The sequence below is a fragment of the Mesocricetus auratus genome, unplaced genomic scaffold, assembly GCF_017639785.1.
Source record: "Mesocricetus auratus isolate SY011 unplaced genomic scaffold, BCM_Maur_2.0 Super-Scaffold_100004, whole genome shotgun sequence".
NCBI lineage: Eukaryota > Metazoa > Chordata > Mammalia > Rodentia > Cricetidae > Mesocricetus > Mesocricetus auratus.
The window spans coordinates 119,030,781-119,043,325 of NW_024429189.1; the positions used below are offsets into that span (position 1 = coordinate 119,030,781).

A 12,545-nucleotide genomic window follows, 5' to 3' on the forward strand; every position below is an offset into this window, starting at 1 on the left:
AGGAGACTTCCCCACAGAACATTCTTCCATTGATCCATCTTGGGTCTTCTTCCCAGCCAATACATAACTGACCTCTTCTTGGCATCCTCAGGTTCTACAAATCAGGGCCTTAGTAATGGCAGAAGTTCCTCGCCATCTATCATGCCACTCTAGTGAGCTGGCTGACATTTGGATTGCAATATCTTGGCTAAACTTAGTGTTTACTTTGGAGTCCCCTTAGAATTTCCTGTAACCAGGACTTGCCTCTCATCTTGTTACTAAAATATAAATGCCACTTTTACCCCTAGAATCCAAGGAGACTGCGCAGAGAGCATTTGCTGTGAATCCTCAAAACCAGTGAGTAGGGGCTCCTCAATCTGACTGTCCATATGAGGGTCTTCAAGAGGTTTGGGGAAAAGAGACAGAGGGAAGGCACTGTTTGTGTTAGGGAAGTTTTGACTCTAACAAATTTAAGACATAGATGATTTTGTGTCGGAGTAATGACAGCCTAGGTTCCTGTGTGTTCTGTTGACTGTTCAGGTTTTATTCTTCAATGACTTGTTCCAGTGTATGGGGAACAGCTTCTTATTGACATATAGGCTTAACAATGGCAAAAGTCATAGCTATTTCCTCAAGGACAGTGCTGACACAAAGTTGGTGGAGTCATGTAGTGGGAGCCTGGGAGCCTGGGACTGTTTTCTGCAGAGGAGTCTCATATTGGCTTCATAGAAAGTTTGAAGTTTCACTGAGACAAGACAATAAATTTAGGTTGCAAAGTGCCACGGAAATATTTTTCCACCAGAGGAGACAGCAAGCACAAAGGATCTGAGTATATTGAGGATGGTCTGGGTCAGCTTGGCTTTCCAAGCTCTGAACCACGCCCTACTCCCCTGACTCCCTGACTGTGTCTGTAAAGTTTCTCTCCCTTCCTGACTTTGTCTTCTCATCTCTAGGACAAGTCAACTTCTTTCCCCAGTCATAATTGTATGAAGTTAAGAAGTACTACTTTTAAATTCACTTTCCAAAGTAGTGGGTTTTCTGTGGCTTTTCCCTCATACTTAGTTCCTCTCTCCTCCCTTCCCTGATGCTCTTCCCCTTCCCACCCCTTGCTAATGGCTTCCTCCTTCCTTTTACTTCCAAGTCATGTTCATTTCACACTCTCTCTTTCCCTGTCTTCTCTTCTAATAGTATTTCTTCTTTACTGATTGTCACTGTTTTATGATCACATAGAAACACATTCAACATATTCATATATTTGTATGTTTATAGCTATACCACATATAGCTATATACACACACAGAAATGTGAAGCTCATTTGCACAATACACAAATTTGGGTAATTTTACTTTTAGAATCTGGTTGATTTTGTCAAGAACAATGACTTCCACTTCCATCCTTTTCCTGAAATTTTATGATTTCAGCTTTCTTTTGTGGCTGAATGAAATTCCCTGTGCACCTGGTCTCATTTCTTTATCCATCCCTCATGATGGGCATCCTTGCTGCTTCCACTTGTTGTTATTGTGAAGTGAAGCGCATCTGTCCTGAAGGAGGGTCAAATACAAGAGTGACAAGTGTTAACTGTGGTCCTTGTTTCTGCTTTTTCCTCCTGTGACCAACCAGGTGTCAGGACCAAAGATGTTCCAACTTGGGAGCCTTGTTGTCTTTTGTAGCCTGCTCGCTGAGACCTCAGCATCTCTTTTAGGTAATATTGTCAGTTCCCTGAGTAATTTGGAATTTTGAATTCTGCCTTGGAAATCAGTCAATAAAGGAGCTATGAGATGGCTGATCCCAAGAAAATGAAACTAATCACTAAACCTATAATTGCAGAGGCTTCTGGGTGGTGTTGGTGCTGTCTTTTATAGGTGGTACAGAGGAATGTGCAGCTATTTAATGCCCTTCTTACTTTCCTTTTAGAAATACATAGTCTTATCCTATCATATCCTAATAGAGTCTTACCACAATACACACAGGAAAAATTAATCAAAGTAAGATTTCTAAATTTTCTGAAGTTTGCATTTAAATTATGGTAGCTGTTGTTAAGCATTCCACTATCAAGTGTGTCCAGAAGTCTATGGGAGGACTCCCACCAATCCACCCCAATGCTCCATTGCAACATGGGCACCTTTATCTGGTTTGTTATTGTCAGATGTGAGAGGATATAACTCATTCCAGTTTGCATTTCTCTAATCTTAACCATATTCCCATTTTTCACACATTTACTACAGGTTGACATAATTTATCTAAAGTGTGTCAAAAATATTAATATGTAGTTTTGCAGTTTGTTTGGCTTTTCTTATTGGTCTGTGCTGACTGGCTAGACATGAAGAGCATCACTACACCTTGCTTTGGTGTCCATAATATCCTTACCGTCTATTTAATGGCACATTGCTTCTTTGACTTAGAAGAACTGGGCTAACTGAAAACCAGTTCTTAGAGGAACAGGAAACGTTCTGAGCATGTTACTTCTATCGTTGTCATTGCTTAGGCAACTTTCAAATATGAAGACAGGAGCCAGTCCCTCATTCCTCAGCTGGGGAACCACAGCAGAGGAAAGGGTGTACGGTGCAAGGTTGCCTAGGAAGTCGTGTGGTGAGAGGGAGCTATCTAAGCAATGCTACCTACCTTATCTGCATCGTTACACTAGGTAGATCCTGTCTGCTTCAGAGCCAGGCTGCAGTATTGTGACTGCATCCATTTGATTAAACCGTTATTAACACTTTGTTTTTATGTATGTATCAATGAGTATATGCTCGTGTGTGTCCCCAGAAGTCAGAAGAGGGTGTCAGATCCCTGGGGTTACAGATGGTCATGAGTCATTCAACATGTGTGCTGGGAACTGAACTCTACTCCTCTGCAAGAGCAGCAAGCACTCTTTTTTTAAATTTAAATTAGAAACAAGGTTGCTTCACATGTCAATTCCAGGTCCCTCTCCTTTTCCCTCTCCTCCTCCCACACCTTCCCACCAACCTCTCTAATATCCCCTCATTTCCCCAGGGAGGGTGAGGCCCTCATGGGGGTGTCCATAGTCTGTCATTTCATCCAGGGCAGGGCCTAGACCCTCCCCCGAGAGACATTGTTGGATGGGAGCCCAAAGTACATTTGTATACCTGGGATAAATACTGATCTACTACCCAAGGCTCAATAGATTACCTAGGCCTCCTCACTGATACCCACATTCAGGGGTTCTTGATCAGTCTCATGCTGGATTCCCAGACATCAGTCTGGGATTCAAGAGCTAACCCTTGTCAGGTCAGCTATTTCTGGGGGCTAAACCAGCCCAGTCTTAACCCCTTTGCTCATCCGTTCTCCCTCTCTGTCACTGGATTCCTTGAGTTCAGCTCAGTGTTTAGCTGTGAGAGTCTGCCTCTGCTTCCATCAACCATTGAATGAAGGTTCTGTTTCCCAGACTCTCTGGCCATGGAATTGTAGGCTGGCACTCTCCAGATCTATGTCTAAAATCCATATAGGAGAGAGTACATGCCATATTTCTCTTTTTGTGACTGGGTTACCTCACTCAGGATGGTTTCTTCTAGTGCCATCCATTTGCCTGCAAATTTCAGGATTCCAATTTTTTTTCTGCTGAATAGAACTCCATTGTGTAAATGTACCACATTTTCTCTATCCACTCTTCGGTTGAGGGGCATCTAGGTGAGCAGCAAGCACTCTTAACTGCTTATCACCACTGTATTGAAAACACAGATCATATACGACCACCCTTGAATGCTTTTTAAAAAATATGTTCATATTTGTATATCACAAACAGGCTTTAAGGAACAAGGGAAATCTTTAAAGATTACTTAAGAGACCCAGAATAGGAAAGCAATCTACAGAAAAAAAGACTATACTTCACAGGTTTATGATTTCAGCAGCCAAAGCTGGAGCACAAACTCAAACATCACTTTACAACCAGAGAAAGGCATACAATATTTCAGTTCTTAGCCAAAATGCTTTACACTCTGATGAAATGAAACAGATTACAAATGGTGGAGAAATTATCAGGCACAACTGAGTTGCAAACAGAATTCTAAAGCATCATGTTAAGCTATGGCTCCTTTAAAATAAGAGATTGTTGCGTTCCCTTTTGTTTGTCCCTGAGTTAGCAATTGCTTTGCTTCACTGTAGAGACATTTTCCTACTGCTACATCCTGAATTCCTCACACATGCCACCTTGCACATGACATTTACTAATTTCATTCCCTGGTTACTCTCTGAGATCTTCTGTTAGGACACTCCATTCTCCTGCTCCAGTGTCACTTTCTGTTCTCTAGGACTGATTCCAAGCTGTCGTTTTGAGACCCCTATCTGCTGCTTTCAGTGCTTTCCCTCTATGATTTTTTTCCTTTGTTTGAAATTTTTCCATTTCTTAGTTTATTCTCTTAATTGCTTCACTAAGTTTGTTAAACCCATGTGAGCATCTCATTAGTAGGGACAGATCCTAAAATCACTGTATATACTGAAAACAGATATATACAATCAACTTTAATTGATCCATGTTTTGTTGATAAATTCTCAACATACATTAGTACAAAGTCATCCTGGAAACAGTGCACTACCCAAGCTGTGTCTACAAATTTCCTAATTTAGGAGTCTAAAATTCCTCTTGTGAACAATGGAGATGCTGCAATCCCACCCTTCCTGAGCTGTTGCAGAGACTGAATGAAACATTGCAGGGAAATTGACTCCTATGAGACAAAGAGGATGGCAGCTCATTTTCCACTGGTTCAGGCTCTGATAACGATGTTTCCTTACAGATGCCCTTCAGAACCAGAACCTGGATGTGGGTTTTCTTCAAGAAACCTTGAAATGGCCATTAGCTAAGAACAATATTATAGAAGCCTTGAACACATTGGACCTTGATGTATTTAACTACTTTTCATCTCAGAATGATTTTGGGTGAGTTGGTGCATTTTCACTCTCAGAAAAGTCACTACCTTTCTGTGGAGGCCAGGGCAATATGAAAGACAGATGGATAGGCCTCTTCTTCCCCTGCATGGCTGTGGCAAGTCTCAGAGACTGAGTAACTGTGAGACAGGGCTACAGAGTCAGTTTTAACAGTTTCCCCATCTGGATTATCCAAGTCTATAATTTCAGGCTCAAGATGAAGGTTCCATTTTTCTATCTTCTCCACATGCATCTTAATTCTCTAAGAATAATGCTTTCCTTCTTCAAATTTAGCCAGAAGTAAAAGTCCAAATTCCTTCAAGAAACAGGAAGCTGGAATCCACACCTTATTAGTCCCAAGCAGTAGCTTCATGGAGTTTTGTGTCACACAGTCCTGGGTTCAATTTATGTCTCTGCTGCCTATTGTTGCCCTTGCTCAGACCACTGTGCTTGAGAATACAGAGACTCACATTTCTGAGCAGGATGTAGAGGAAAAGAAGGCTATGAGGACAGTTGAAAATGCTACTAGGAAGAATGACAAGAGTGCACTTGTGGATTTTGAGCAAGTTGAAAATCAACGAATTAAGTATCTTGGACTTGCAAACTTCCTCATCTTCTGACGGCAATGGCATTAACTTGAAGGTGCCAGTGAAAGCGAATGCTTCAGTGTTTCTGTGAGTATGTGTTCCTTGTATTTAGGGATTTGAGTGCTATGTAGCTTAATTGAGTAAGCATTTAATCCCTAGCTACAGTGTAGCCTGCAGGCCAAGTTTCATAATCTGTAAAAGGGAGGAAGATTCTAGGCCTAAAGTATCAATATTTAACATAGTCTAGTGAAAACATGCCAGGTTGTCTATTTCAAGGGAACAACATATGTTTATACAGCTCTGTATGTGATGCAATGTGTATGCAGATGTGCAAAGTTTCTCATGTTAACTCACATATGTCTGTGAAAATCCAAGGTCAAGATTAACTTTATACCTCAATCACTTGCCACATTAATTTTTGAGATAGTGTCTCTGAAAGACCCTCGAAATCAAGGATATGCCATAGACCTAATGGATAAAAGTAATATAATTTAATGCTTTTTTATTTATAAGGAGAGGTTAAGGAAAATGACAGTCATGAACCCGTGCAATAGAAATTCTAGAGACCAGGGATTTCATTTAGAGAAAGTGCACACCCTTTTGTGTGACCTTGACTTGGGGGGGAGATTGTTTAAACTAGTTGCATTTGGGAAGCCATGAGCAGTGACATCCTTGGGTAGTTACTTAACCTCTCTTTGCCCAGGAATTGTTGATAAATAAAAAGAGAGTGACTTCCCTCCTGTCAATGTTGTAATGAAACAATACAATATTTTAAAGGAATGCATACAGGTAATACTTGCTACACAATACTAGTAATTATTTTTGTTATTAGACTAATGCCAAGGACAATTCTTGCACATGCTAAACAAGCATGGTCCAGAGAAGCCCTAAACATACATGTAAATTTTGTTGTCAATATGTAACATGTTGACATCATCCAGATAATGTTGACACTGCTCATAGATTCCCTGCACTGTGACCACAGACATAATTGAAAACCAGGGAAATCTGAAAAGCTTTGTAGCCTTGAGCCTTGTGTGACTCTTGTTTTCTGCAGGCCTCTTCTTGGCTCCAGAGTCGATGTTGCTATTTCCTCCGTCCTTATAACTTCACTCACTGTTCAAACAGATGCCCAGACTGGCCTTCCCACTCTGACCATAGGGAAATGCTGGAGTGATACAGACAAAATCTCCATTTCCTTATTGGGCAGGTAAGGCTCATATGTCCCTTTCAGCTGGGTCAATGTGCCTTAAGCCTCTGAATGCAGTAACATTAGATTCACCTCTAGGGGAAGGCAGTGAGATAATTACATGTTAGCATGGGATCTGATTGTTCTGATGTATTCTCTTCTCTACCTTCTAGAAAATTCCTAGAGAAAGCCTTGACATTCCAATTTTGTTATTTTTTGTCAATGAATCCATTTGATCCTCAAAATTTGGATCTTATTTTATGCTTTGAAAAGTATGTTTGGATTAGGCAGGGGTTGGAGGAGGTGACACTACCCAGTGTCTCAGAGGGACCATGGCCTGCAAGTCAAGGGCTGGGGCTGGGAAGTCTTGGTGAGGGATACAGGGATGGCCTCTCTTCCCAGCCTCAATATCCATGTCCTGGGGCCCCTCACCTTCCCGCTACCAAAGATCTAATCTCAAATAAAAGACAGGACCACAGTTTTGGCAAGCAAGTCCAAAGGACTGGGTTCTTCTTGACACTACCTGCCAAGCAGCTCCAGGAAACTCATGTTGCTCCACTGAGTCTGAATCCACAAGGCCATGTAGACTCTCATGATACAGCTCATGTCTCACTCTCCTTTAAACACATTGGCTTTTGTTCTGTGCTCACACTAGTTTCTCCTAACACAGGACTTTGCATGGAAGTGGTGGTTATGTAAAACATTGTAGTCCTTACTCTATATCAATGTACCTTTCATCTTTAAGTATCTTGATTGATTCCCTCTTTTCCTCACAAGAGTATACTCTTAACCTTCAGAGTACTTGTCCCTGATGTCACTGTGTGTGCAAACATATTTTATGACAGGGTCTCACTGTACAGCTCCGGTCAGGTTCAATCTGTCTCCTTCTTTCTCTGGAAGGCTAGGATCAAAGGTGGGTGACACTAGACCAGATGACTCACTGTATATTTAACTGGACTTGTTCTTTGCTTATTGTTGTTAAGGGGGATGGGTGTTTGGGTGTGAGCACACATGCGCAGGTGTCAGTGGCTGGAGACCACTAAGTGGGATAAGATGGCTGAGGACTCTCCCATCTCTCTCTTCACTGCACAGAATTACACGTGTGTGCTCTCACCTGGGTTTGCATTCTCACTTGATATGGCAACTAGAGATTAAACTCAAGTCCTCATGATTGCAAGGGGTATATTTTGTAGACTAGGCTATCTTGTTGGCCACATTTTTCTGTTATTCTAGTCAAAACTCTGCTTAAGGCCAGGCAGGCATTGTTCTGTGCCCTGGAGAATAATTTGGTGAAAGCAAACAGATTCTGTCTCCTGGAATACATCCTGAGGAAAAGGTAGGCAAAGAACTGTTTGGTCCATCAGTAACTCAGGGAAAATGGGGATGCCTACACAGGTCATCATACTTACCAGGGCACCAGGAGAGCAAACCTTTCCTTCAGTGAACACTCATGATAGAAACCTTAGGAGATAACAGTTGGATGAGAGATGAACGTGAGAGGAGGCAAACTCAGTGACGCTCTTTTATGAAGGAAGTTATTGTCCGGTGTCCCAAGGCTCAGCCTGGTGCTGTGTAAGTAGAGGCTGAGTGAGTCGTGCTGTTTCTGGGCTCTGATTAGCATCCAGATACTTTGGAAGGAACTACTTAGGCATGAGACGCTCTGATGCTCAGTGATGGTCCATACAAACATGCGCCACTGGACAATAATCTGAAATGGGTTCACAGAGCATAGCTGTGTGCTTCCTGTCCTTCTGAGGACTCTTATTCTTGCTGAATTTGTGACTAAGCTTTGCAAGTCCCTTCTTTTCCAGACAAAGCATTGTTATGAAAAAAAATACTGGAAGGTGTATCAGGCCTCCTTAAAAACACAGTGAAAAACATGCTGCAAAACCAAGTAAGTACCCAGTTCTTGGAACCCCATACCAGGCTGGGTCTTGATAGGAGAGGTATCTTTAGGTATAAATGTGTACTTGTGACCCTGTCTCCTTTGAGGTGCAGATTTCTCTTTGGGAGTTCTGTGGGCATCTCCTCCTTCTCAGTAGCTGGGTGGCAGAGAAAAGAGGCAGAAATCACAGATGCTGCCTTGAGCTGTTTACAACATCGATGCTATACCTGTGCCCTTTAAGCTAGCGTTTTCTTTTAATCAAAACATTTTAATTAGAATGACTGCATTCCAGCACCTATGAATGCAGGGAACTGAGAATTGGGTTGCCCAAAGCTTAATCTTCCCGAGGACTTGGATTTCCAGGGTTCGAAAGTTCAAGGTTCAGAAATCTGGGGGCTGTTAAAGTTCTGGATGCTAGATCTTCATATCCTGAACTAATGGCATCCTATGGTGGTGAGTTCTCAGTTGCCTGGGACAGGTGTGACTCAGGCAGCTACAATTCCACAGTTCCAGATAGCCAAGTTTCTTCAGTTTTGGAAATGAGACCCTCTGTTGGTGGAGGGTGGGCAGTGTATAGCCAGCAAACTCTCATCTGTTTTCCTTCTCCCTCCCCATCTTCTCTCTGACTCCTAGATATGTCCACTGCTCCACTGGATCCTCAGCAACCTGGACGTAAATGCTTTTCAGAACCTCCTCTGTAAGTCATAGTCTGGGGACTGGAGTGCTTTCCGTGGGCCAACACAACAGCTGTGGGAATGTCCCAGGCAGGGCCATTACATTCTGACCAAGTTGGGTCTTTAACTTCTCTTCCCATTATTGGGATCTCTTTTGAGGCTTTAGCTCCCCATGATTGTCAGGGTTCCTGAGGCAACAGGAATCAGGCACCCGCAGTGTCAGGTCTTGGATGTGACCAGCCTGTGTTTATGTTCCTTTACACAGACATTCTGTGTCTTGCACACACTACCTCATTGTGTCCTCAGAAGATTCTTTATAGCATGGCACTGTCATTATTCACTTTCAGGTGAACAATGACACACTTGAGGTCACAGAAGCTACAGAGTGATGAGCAGGAGGGAGGTAGCAAGTTGCATGTCTCTGTTCAATTTCTGAGGTTTTGATTTTGACAGTGTCAGTTCTCTCTAGAAATTGCTATCACCATCCGCAGAAAGTCTGCCTGAGCCTGCCTGAAACCCTTCAAGATTCCCTTCTTCTCCCAGTTGTCTCCATGCCTGTTATCGCCACTCAAGCATTAAAATCCTAACTGCACCCTGGTGTTTGGCTTGTTTCAGTCCTTGCATTAGGAGTTGTTGGCAGGGTGTGGCATATGTGTCGGTGACATTGCAACTGTGTGTTTGTCTTATTCTGTTCCATGATGACTGGTGCAGAATGAGGTCCACCCTGTCCCATGATAATCCCAGCAAAGACAGACAGGCTCAGATCAGGATGGCCTTTCCTCCCTGCCTCTTCCTAATGGGCATCTCAATCTCTTATGCTCTCCAGGCTCACATAGCCCTCCATTGCTACTCATTTTTTGGACATCACATCCAGACTACAGGAATCTTAGTCTCCCTTGGGATGTCAGGCATCCTGGTGATACACAGGGTTCTTCATTCTATCCTTGTCATGAAGGCTGCGGCTAAAGAGGTCTAAATACTTCACCACATCCTGATGCCAGAGGAAGAAGAGGATCACAGAGGTGCAGTGATTCATCCAGGTCATGTAGTGAGCAAGGACCAGAGCTGGGAGTACACTGACCTTCCTCTACCTCTTATGCACTCATGGCTTTGCTTTTAAAATGCTATCCTGGAGCCACACCTGGAGACCCCAGGCATGAGCTCCCTCCTAATCACCAGCCATAATGAATGTCTCTTATATGCTTCATTGGTTTAAGTGTGGGAGTCTGTGTCTTTCTGAAGTGAAGTGTATCAGTTTCCCTATATCATATAAAAAGGATGAGGAAGTTCTTTTGAGGCAAAATTTGTGGACAATCCACCTCTCCCAGGAAGCTCCTGTGAGGATAAGCTTATAACTCAGAGACAGTAACTGTTGTTCTAGTCCTTGGTGTCCTGTCAGGGTTCCTATGATTTGAATCTGCAATGCCACCCCCATGGGCTCAAATGTTTGAACACTGAGTTGTCTCCTTGTAAAACTGTTTTGGGAACTGAGGTAACATCGAGACCAGACAGGAAAGGGTTACTGGGCACCAGTCTTCACAGCAATTTGTCTTTGTGGTTCCCCTTACTCTTCCTGATTTGTCAAGATATGACCCAGGTATGTTACAAGCTGGCACCACCACAGACTATCCCCCTCCAACTGCCACATCCTCCCCACCATTGCGGCGCCAGCGCCACAAGCAGCTCCAAGGTATCAGGGAAAGAAAGACCAGACGTCCATTTGTTTGTACTAAGAGAATGCATGTGCTGCCTTTATTGCCAGGAGAGAGAGTGTGTGTGTGTGTGTCTTCATTGCAAGTGCTAAGAGGTCTCCCTCTTTATATACAGGTTTACAGCACAGTGGAAAAACCCCAGGTAGAAGAGAAGTTGTTTTCCTCCTGCTGAATGTTGATGTCAGAGGGTCAAGGCCAGGGCAGTAAGCCAGGACTAGAAAACAGAAAGCACTTGGACTGGAAAACAAGTTGCACTTGTAGGCTGACCAGCAACTCACAGAGACCCCATGGGGTTGGGGCCCAACACACCATGACGGAATTATATCTCTGAATCTGAACCAAAGCAAATCCTTTATGCATTAAGGTCTTTCTTTTTTTGATCTCAGTAACAAGAAAACACTTAATATAGATAATTAGTACCAGAGATGAAGTCCATTGCTCTGGGAAGTTTGGCCATGTCTGTAGGCCTTTGGAACTAATTTATAAGAGATGCATAAAGAGTCTGAAGCTATGGGCTAGTGATGATCCACAGATTTTCAAGAGTAGTTTAATACTCTGTGTAGATGCGAGTTGTAAAAATCCTAATGCTCACACAAGGGCAGACAAGAAAACCTGAGGCGGTGGAGTTTCTGAGGGGGAAAAGAATGAACCTATGAGTAAATGAGATAGAAGGCATTTATGTTACAGTAAAGAAAGAATCTCTGCTTGGTCCATGTACTGAAAATCTGAATGAGGCCAAGTATTGTATTAGTGTGTTTCATGTACTCTTTCCAGCTAGCCTCCTGAGTTCCTTCACTGCTTCAGCCCCCAAATAACACACAAGACACTTTATTAATTATAATGCTATTGGTTGCTCACTAGGATTTCTTATTGGCTAGTTCTGTCTTAAGTATTGACACATAACTACTAATATATGCATTTCTACATGGTCCTATCTTACCGAGAACACCAGACTCACATGTCCTCTCCTCCTGGCATCACATGGCAACTTCTCTGTTACTACACTTCCCAGAATCCTGCTTTTCTTCTAGTCCCACATATCTTGCTTCCCTATTGTCCAACAGTGTTTTATTCATCAACCAATAAGAAAAACATCTGTACAGAAGACTTCCCCCACCATTAGTGGGCTAACTTGTTTCTCAGAGGAAATTTCAAGACAGAACATCACTCGGGCTATGACATGGCTGTGTCCTTTTACTTTTAGCCAACTCAATGGTTAAATTTCAGGGCAAAAATTGGACACAAGGGTATGAAAAGCACTTAGTTTAGTGAAGTAAGGTAGTGGATATCCATGTGGACTGTGCGTAAGACTGGGAAGGTGAAGTCTAAGTTACATTTGGGACTCAAGATATTGGCAATGTCAGAACTATGGAATGTCTAGTTAGGAGACCTGAAGACACCTGTTTTAGTTACTTTGCCAATGGTTTGAATCAAATGCCTGCCTCAATACCATTTAAGAAAGAGTTTAGTCTGGCTTATAGTTTCAGGGGAAACATTATATTGTGGAAACGAAAACTTGTAAGGCAGGAGCTGGAGCCCAGGTACTTAAATCGCATCCACAGTCTGGAATCAGGGTGTGCCCAGAAGACATGGACAGGCTATAAAACCCAGGGCTCACTCCAAGTGATCACTTCCTTC

General features: G+C 42.7%; 1 protein-coding gene across 11 annotated transcripts in view; it reads left to right on the top strand.

The window, feature by feature from the left end:
* Positions 1-263: 263 nt before the first annotated feature.
* LOC101824127 (BPI fold-containing family A member 2-like) overlaps positions 264-12,545 on the top strand; it is an 81,824-nt gene continuing 69,542 nt past the window's right edge. For 2 of the 11 annotated variants that reach the window (XM_040746540.1, XM_040746538.1), the window contains exons 1-5: positions 300-336; positions 1,600-1,681; positions 4,731-4,872; positions 5,343-5,534; positions 6,505-6,657. In XM_040746540.1, the coding sequence (XP_040602474.1) occupies positions 5,380-5,534; positions 6,505-6,657 (308 nt within the window). In that variant the 5' untranslated portion in view covers positions 300-336; positions 1,600-1,681; positions 4,731-4,872; positions 5,343-5,379. Of the gene's footprint in view, positions 337-1,599; positions 1,682-4,730; positions 4,873-5,300; positions 5,535-6,504; positions 9,219-9,648; positions 9,788-10,021; positions 10,486-12,545 lie in introns of those variants that run through there. The other 9 variants (XR_005877499.1, XR_005877492.1, XR_005877495.1 and 6 more) reach the window with 9 other exon arrangements.